This window comes from Brachyhypopomus gauderio, chromosome 6 (assembly GCF_052324685.1).
Source record: "Brachyhypopomus gauderio isolate BG-103 chromosome 6, BGAUD_0.2, whole genome shotgun sequence".
NCBI classification, from domain to species: Eukaryota; Metazoa; Chordata; class Actinopteri; order Gymnotiformes; family Hypopomidae; genus Brachyhypopomus; species Brachyhypopomus gauderio.
Window position 1 is genome coordinate 5717836 of NC_135216.1, and position 8494 is coordinate 5726329.

At 43.5% G+C, this 8494-nt stretch overlaps 1 protein-coding gene across 4 annotated transcripts; it reads left to right on the forward strand.

Moving 5' to 3' along the window:
* Positions 1–5607: 5607 nt before the first annotated feature.
* On the forward strand, positions 5608–8033 carry LOC143516561 (uncharacterized). Of its 4 annotated transcripts, none has more exons than XM_077008237.1 (4): positions 5608–6057; positions 6166–6365; positions 6537–6647; positions 7926–8033. In XM_077008237.1, exons 1-3 carry the CDS (start codon positions 5608–5610, stop codon positions 6577–6579), a joined length of 693 nt encoding a protein of 230 aa, XP_076864352.1. In that variant the 3' UTR covers positions 6580–6647; positions 7926–8033. The 4 variants fall into 4 exon arrangements, with proteins under 4 accessions (XP_076864352.1, XP_076864354.1, XP_076864350.1 ...); XM_077008239.1 differs by having other exon boundaries at positions 6166–6289; XM_077008235.1 differs by lacking the exon at positions 7926–8033 and adding an exon at positions 6786–6843.
* The last annotated feature ends 461 nt before the right edge of the window (positions 8034–8494 follow it).

Consider the following 8494-nt stretch of genomic DNA (forward strand, 5'->3'; position numbering starts at 1 on the left):
ACCGTACCAGGGGCATTGCCCCCGACAACCTAGCTCCTAGGATCATGTAGGCATGCAAACCCCTCTACCACGATAAGGTGGTGATTCATGGAAGAGACCTTATTAATTGTTGGAACTCATAAGAGGCCAGCACGCTGTGATCTTAATGGACGCGGGGGTGATAGTTAGTTAGTCAGGAGCAAGCCCGTGCAGTGCTTTATCCTCCTGAGACCCAGAATTTTTTTCTTGTTGATATTTTGTTATTTCTATGATATTCTAAGCCTAAATAGTCATAAAAATGTATCAAATCAATTAGAAACTGAAAACATGTTTTTATTTGTTTTTTATAGCATGTCCTCTACAGAGGACATCGGGACTCAATACATATAAATTGACTATGTAATAAATATAAATAATAATATATTGTAACATGCACATATAAAATACATGTAAAATATTTATACAGTTATTCATAAAATTGCATCAATTCATAAATGTATCAACAATTCAAGTGAATAATAAATATAAAAGTAGATTCAGACTCAGAACATAAAATATTACTCATACTATTTAAATTTTACAGATGAACAAATTTGAAATGAATCAACAATACAAAAAGTGTAATGTGTACTTCATGTAAGGAATATAACACTGTGCAGGAATGACCCATAAGTAAGTAATTGTGGAAAATATAGGTAGTTAGTCCCGGCGTCCTCTACAGAGGACATGGTATAAATAGGCTTTTATTTTACATTTAGAAATGTTACACAATTCAAAAATATGGATACAACTGTAAAAGAGATGTTTATCTAAATTAAAGCATCTAAAAATTCAAATTAAATCTAAATTTAATATTAAATTTACAGGCTTACCTTTTCCTTGTCCATAAAATGTCCCAGTTGTGATGTCAGCAATTTTGAAAGACCAGAAAGTAAACATTCACAAGATCCCACCTCCAAACATGTTGCATTATTTTAAAGCCCACGGTCTGCTCTTAAAGGCACAGTAGCAATCATCATGCTATTATGATTAGTTTTTTTTATATAACTGCAAATCTAATGTCCTCCACAGAGGACAAAAATGAATGGCTGGGTCTCAGGAGAGGTCAATAAAAGAATTTTAAAATCAATACGGAATTTAAATGGGAGCCAATGCAGGGCTGATAAGATTGGCTTGATATGATTGAAATTTCTAGTTATAGTTAGAACTCTAGCTACAGCATTTTGAACTACTGTAAACAATAGTACTCCTAAGATGGAGCCTTGGGGACTCCATATTTCACTTTTGTTTGTTTGGAGGGAATATTATTGAGCTCTACAAACTGGTAGTGAGTGGTTAAGTAAGAATTAAGCCATGAAAGGGCTGTATGCCAAACCAGTTTTCTAACCTTTCTTGCAGGATCTTGTGATCTATTGTGTCAAAGACTGCACTAAGATTGAGAAGCACTAATAGATACATAACCATGATCAGAGGCAAGAAGGAGATCATTTCTTACTTTAACTAAGGGGTGTTTCAGAACTGTGGTTGGGCCTATATCCAGAATTAGAAATCCAGAATTCCAGAGCTTTTACTTTTCAAATATGTGATTCCTGTGCAGATATAAACATAATTGTTGGGCCACAGCTATTTCTATGGTCTTGGATATAAATGATAGGTTTGAAATGGGTCTATAGATAGTACTGTTGAATCAAGATTTGGTTTCTTGATCAATGGTTTAATGACCGCAAAAGCCTTGTTAGTCTCCTGATTTACGAATGAGTTCTAAGTAGTTCTTTGTTGACTCTGCATCTGCACTGGAAAAGCTCAGCTAGTCGAAAACCAAACCACCGATTGACATACATTTTTACGACACAAAAGTATCATTGGCAAAATGACGATCATAAAAACTAACAACTAATAAGTGTTGAAGTTTCAAGTATAAGAAAAAAATGAGTAGAACTCTAAAATTATTACCTTTGTAATTCTGACCGATCGTAGGCATATATCAAGGCTATAAATAGGGCACACAATTAACCTTTCACACGTTATTCAAAACCATGGCAAACAAGCACAGAAAATGAAACTTTCTGTCGAATGAACTGAGCCAAAAACAAAAGTATACTGTTTTCAACAGCTCGAGGAAGTTCCTCAAATGCAGAAAAAAAAACAAAACAAAATTGGGACAATATTGCCAAGAATATCAGTGCATGTAGTGGAATCATGAGTAGTCATGAGTACTCCTAGGCCACTTGGCCACAATGTCCATAAAGAGGCCTTGGTGGTTGCATATTTCTTGTATATTGAAAGCAGAGAAGCCCTTACGTCAGATGTAGATTGCGCTCAAGAGGCTGGGAGTGTGTATGGGGATCAGAGTGCCGTCCACTGCACCAACAACTCCAGGAATGTTTACAATTGCATGAAAACCAATTTTGGTATATGAGATTCCAACATCACTGTGAGATCAGGCACTGTGGGCACCACACTCAGAGGGAGAAGTTGATGAATTGTGTGTGTAATTCATATAGGTACTGCATAAAAATGACTTGCATTTCAAGCACACTACTCCCTTCCCCAAATTACACAGCAGGTCCATGCCTGTCTGGATTGGTTTCATTGGTTTCAAAGTTCATTCCAGTGAAACTAGCATTGACCTCTAAGCCTGACCTCTAAGCCCTGGAAACCTGCACTCTGCAATTTTGGTAAAAGTCATCTGCTAGCTTGCTGCCCTTCTTCCCCTGCACTGTGGCCTTTCGTTGACCTTTTAAAAAGTTTCCGACAAAGCACATGAGCTGGATTTTATTTGGGTGGGTGGATGCCTTCTTGGGTAATACATTCTACAAACCAAATAAAAATGTTATACGATAGGATGACTTGGTTTAAGAATGACAGTTTTGACAGTATTGTGACAGACTATAATTAAAGATTCTTCTTGACTCTAGATTCCTCTTGCTTACTTTACATGTATAGTATGGTAGACATGAAGTTAATCTTAACTAACCTGCCCCTTAAGCTCAACTGCATATACCTTAATGAATCTGTGTATGAACCCACATAATTTAACTCTTCATGGGATTGGCAGTTCTCCTCGTTTTGTGGCTGCCAATGGCTGTGTGGCCTATCGCACAAAAGAGGCTTTTATTTTAAATTGGAACAGCGTGCAAAGAGAATTGAGACTGGCAGACAGATTTAGAGAGTACTGGGTTGGCGCGTTAAGGTAATTATGATTAGGTGTACGTGTTTGTCAAACACTGTTAGTTATGTTTAAGCACACTGTTGAGATATTGGACTGAGACACTTTAATATTGTGTTTAGTTTGGTTCTTTAGTCTTTGTCATTATTTTCTCTCTTGTTTGTTGCTCCAATAAGTGGACAGTTTAGATGGGCCCATGTGACTTATTACATCCACGTAGGATACTGCATGGCTAAATACACCAGTTTTTAATTATTTCTTTCCTTTGGCACGGTCTGCAGTCCACTTATAGAAAGAATCTGGCTCACCTTTATGTAATCTGTCTCCTAGTTTTCACACAATTCACTTACACTCCACCATTTCATTCTTTGTTCTGCCCCCTCTACCCCTAGACAGGGGCGAGTCGTAACAGTGTGGTAACAAGATACTGCCTGTACTACAATAAATAGAAACATCTTTAAACAGACAGATTCAGACTGCTAAAAATCTTTTGCTGGAAAACCCCATGACTCATTTGTTTAATATAAGCCCAGATTGAGCAATAATTTAGCAACTGTGAGAAGTGTGTGAAGTGTGAGAAGTGTGTGGAGTGAGTGCGTGGAGTTTGAGAAGTGTGTGGAGTGAGTGCGTGGAGTTTGAGAAGTGTGTGGAGTGTGTGGAGTTTGTGAAGTGTGGGGAGTGCGTGCGTGGAGTTTGTGGAGTGTGAGGATTTTGTGGAGTGTGAGGATTTTGTGGAGTGTGAAGTGTGTGGAGTGTGAGGGCAGGTCCACTGAGCTGGGAACCCCAGGCTTGTCATGCTGGACATGAGAAGTTCCTGTCACACCAACACCCTGAGAAAGCCTGTGATGTCCCACACTGAGATCAGTGCAAATGAGTGAAGGGAGGTAAAGAACAGAACAGGTCTGTGCAGATACCTGTCTGCTCTGCAGCGAGAACTCTGTGATTCAGTGGCACCTTTAGAGACCACAGTCATGCAGAGAGAGATCACATCTGTCTTTTCACTCAACCAAGCTTCACTAACCCCTTTCTCTTTCACTCTCTTTTCACTCTTTCACAGTCATTAAACTGTCACAGGGACATCAGAATGTGCATTCATTTATCACCACCTAAAGTAAACCATCCATAGAGGTTGCACGGACAGATCTAAATAAATTCAAAGGTAAATTGAAGATATAGTTCTAAAAGATTTGCTATTAAATATCTTTAAAACTAACTAAACTAGAAACCAAATTCAGAGTAGACAATGTTTCTTTGTCTTTTATCTTGAATCAAATGCAATCAAATTACATTTGAATTAAATGCAATCACAGAGTAATTATTAATTACTGGAATAATTACTGCGACACTGAAGTTATTATTAATTACTGTAATAATTACTGTGGCTCTGAAGCACTTGAATGCAATGAACTTCACCCTGTGTCTGTGGCTACACCTTGCTTTTCCAAAAGCCTAATCTCTAAGCTTGCCAAAATTAACAAAATGAAAGTCAAATCAGGTGGTCTTGTGGCATTTACTAATCTGCCACGGTGGAACGAGGAAGAACTGTGTGTTCCTTACATGTTACACGATCCAGTAGAGGGAAAAAAGAGGTGCTTCACACCTGATCTGGTGGAGAGTAATAATGTCACAGTGATGGAGTGAGCAGCAGTACTTAGACACTCCCAAATGGAGAACAGGACTTTAACTCATGAATGCTGCACAGGCTCATGCAGCGCTACCATAATTGTAGGGTGACCTAATTGCTGTATTGAACCAATCATTAATTCAATGGAGGTTATGCGTGGCCAGCGTAAACATTCATATGAGTGCTCAATCTGAGGAACTTTCAAACTATCAATTCATAAAAAGGATTCCCACTCCAATGTGTTCACCTATGTGATGTGTATATGTAGCCAAGAAAGGTGTGACTGTTATTTTTCCATGTTTACCTGCAGAGATGTTTACTTGCAGAGATACCTGCTAATCTATGTATTATCAAAAGTGGTGCCAAAGTTCTTCAGAACTGTTTGGAACTGAACTGAGTCACAAATAGGATTGAAGCAAGTAGAATGAGTACTCAGTTCTTCAAAACTGGTTTATCATTGCAGACATGTATGATCAGATCACTGTGTGTGTACTTTTGGTGTATAAATACTGGAAAAAAGGTGGAAGACTAGTGTAACGTATTGAACAGGCAGAGAGGGATCCAAATGCGGAAGAACACCGCTTTTATTGAAATGAGACGCTGGTACAGAAACAGGCAGGTGAATCACGAGCACTAGGACTAGTAGCAGCAGCGTTTTCTTGACGTGGTCAGGACAGTCCAGGGTCATACCGGGGGAGCAGAAGTCAGGAGGTACAGAGGGACTAGGCAGGAGACAAGGTCGGGGACGTAAGCGAGGGTCAGAACACAGGAGAGCATACAGGTAATAGAAAGGCTTGGTACGCGGCATGTGTCGGCAATACTTCGCGACTAGGAAATGGAATGTGGGCGTTTAAGAAGAGATACAGGGGGGTGTGGTGATGAGCGTCAGGGGAGGCTGGTTAGGTGGAGATCAGGTGGCATTCCTTACAGTACCCCCCCTCAAAGGAGCGGCTCCAGACGCTCTACGACGAGCCGGGGGTCTACCGCGGCGCCTGGGAGCGGGAAAGTTGGGGTGTGCTGCGTGGAAATCCGCCAACATAGTAGGGCAGAGAACATCCCTCGCTGGACTCCAGGCCCACTCCTCGGGACCATATCCCTCCCAGTCTACGAGGTACTGGAGTCCGCCCCGTCGACGTTGAGACTCCAGGAGCTCTCGGACGATGTACGCCGGCCGACCGTCGATTTCCAGGGGTTCTGGAGGGCTAATGGACACAGGGGGAGTGGTGAACGGACTATAGTGGACCGGCTTCAGGAGAGAGACATGGAAGACAGGATTAACACGATAGTGAGCCGGCATAAGGAGTTTATATGAGACAGCGTTAACTCTGCTGAGTATTTTGAATTGTCCGATATACCGTGGGCTAAGCTTCTTACAACGTTGTTTCAAATGCAGGTTTTGTGTGGACAGCCATACCCTCTGTCCTGGGTGATAGATCAGGGCTGGAAGACGACGGCGGTCCGCGCTGAGCCGGCGTGTATGCAGGGCACGGCGCAAATGGACATGTGCCATCTCCCAGGTGCGGGCACTGCGCTTGAGCCACTCGTCCAGGGCCGGGACGTCAGCAGGTGTCTTGTCCCAAGGGAAGAATGCAGGTTGATAACCATAGACATATTGGAAGGGTGTGAGTTTGGTAGCGGAGTGTATGATGGAGTTACGGGCATATTCTGCCCACAGGAGGTATTTGTGCCAGTCATGTTGGGAGGCACAATACTGACAGAGAAACCTCCCTAATTCTTGATTGTATCATTCTACTTCTCCGTTAGATTGGGGGTGGTAACCCGAAGTCAGACTAACTGTTATGCCTAGAAGCTTGCAGAACTGCCTCCAGACCCGAGATGTGAACTGTGCCCCTCGGTCTGAGACAATATCTTCGGGTAAGCCTTATATACGAAAGACATAATTAAACAAATCCAGCGCGGATTCCATAGCAGTAGGTAGTTTGCGAGGAATCAGGCGGGACATTTTAGAGAATCGGTCTACGATAACCATAACAACTGTGTTACCTCCTGAAGTGGGCAGATCCGTGACAAAATCCACAGCGAAGTGAGTCCAGGGCCGGAGAGGAACAGGTAGAGGAAGGCGTTTTCCTGCTGGGAGAGTACAGGGAGTGCGGGATTGGGCGCAGACAGAGCACGCTAACACGTAATCCCTGATGTCATCTTCCCAGGATGGCCACCAATAACGTTGTGAGATGAGGTGTCGTGTACGTGAAATACCTGGGTGACCCGTGCCCGCCGTGTCGTGAGCGAGTTGGAGGACACGCCCCCTAAGGAGTACGGGGACGTACTGTTTACCCTAGGGGCATTCTGCGGGACCTGGATCAGTGCGCAGGGCTTCGTCCAACTCCTCCTGAATCTCCCACCTGATGACTGCAAGGAAACAGGAATCCTGCAGAATATACTCAGGTTCCTTAACGACAGTGTCCTTTTCATACAGTCGAGAAAGGGCATCCGCTTTGACGTTCTTTGATCTGGGTCAGTAAGTTACAGTGAAACGAAACCGAGAGAAGAATAACGCCCATCTGGCTTGCCGCGGGTTCAGTCGTTTGGCAGACTTCAGATATTCTAAATTCTTGTGGTCTGTATAGACTAAGAAGGGGTGTATTGCCCCCTCCAACCAATGACGCCACTGTTCGAGGGCAAGTTTAATGGCCAGGAGCTCTCGGTCACCGACGTCGTAATTCATTTCAGCAGCTGATTTGTTTCTTTGAGTAATAAGCACAGGGGTATAATTTCGGTGGGTACCCGTCGTTGCAAAAGAACAGCGCCTACTCCCACCTCCGAGGAATCGACTTCCATGATAAACTGGAGAAGGGGGTCAGGGAGATGCAGCACAGGAGCCGACGTAAATGCCCGCTTAAGGAGCAAAAACGCCCGGTCCTCCTCGGCAGTCCAGACGAACTCCCGTGACTTTCCCCCTTTCAAGAGGTTGGTAAGAGGAGCTGCCAACTCCCCGAATCCGTGGATGAAACGGCGACAGAAGTTGGCGAAACCCAGGAACCGCAGTAGTTCCTTAGTAGAACAGGGGGTTGGCCAGTCCGTGACTGCCTTGACTTTATTGGTATCCATGGAGACTTTACCAGGAGAGAGCGTACATCTGAGGAAGGTCACTGTGGAACGATGAAATTCACATTTCTCTGCTTTTACATACAGGTTGTGTTCCCGTAGGCGCTGCAACACCGCTGAGACGTGTCAGACGTGTTCAGAGACTGACGGGGAATAAATCAGGATATCATCAATGTAGACAAACACGAAGTCATCAATCATGTCACGGAAAATGTCATCCATAAATGCCTGGAACACGGAGGGGCTATTTGTTAGTCCATACGGTATTACGAGGTACTCATAGTGTCCCCTGGCGGTTATAAAGGCGGTCTTCCACTCATCACCCTCTCTTATCCGAATCAAGTTGTACGCACTCCTTAGATCTAACTTTGTAAATATGTTCGCCCCCATCAGGCGCTCTTGTGAGGCGGTGATAAAGGGAAGAGGGTAAGCGTACTTTGATGTGACTGCATTAAGGGCACGGTAATCAATACAAGGATGTAATCCCCCACCTTTCTTCTCGATGAAGAAGAAGCCGGCTGCGACCGGAGAAGTGGATGGTCGGATAAACCCCTTCTGTAAGGCCTCGGTGACGTAGAACTCCATCGCCTGGTCTTCGGGACGCGAGAGAGGGTAAGGTTTCGTCCTACGAGGTAAGGGGGCTCCTGGGAGGAGGT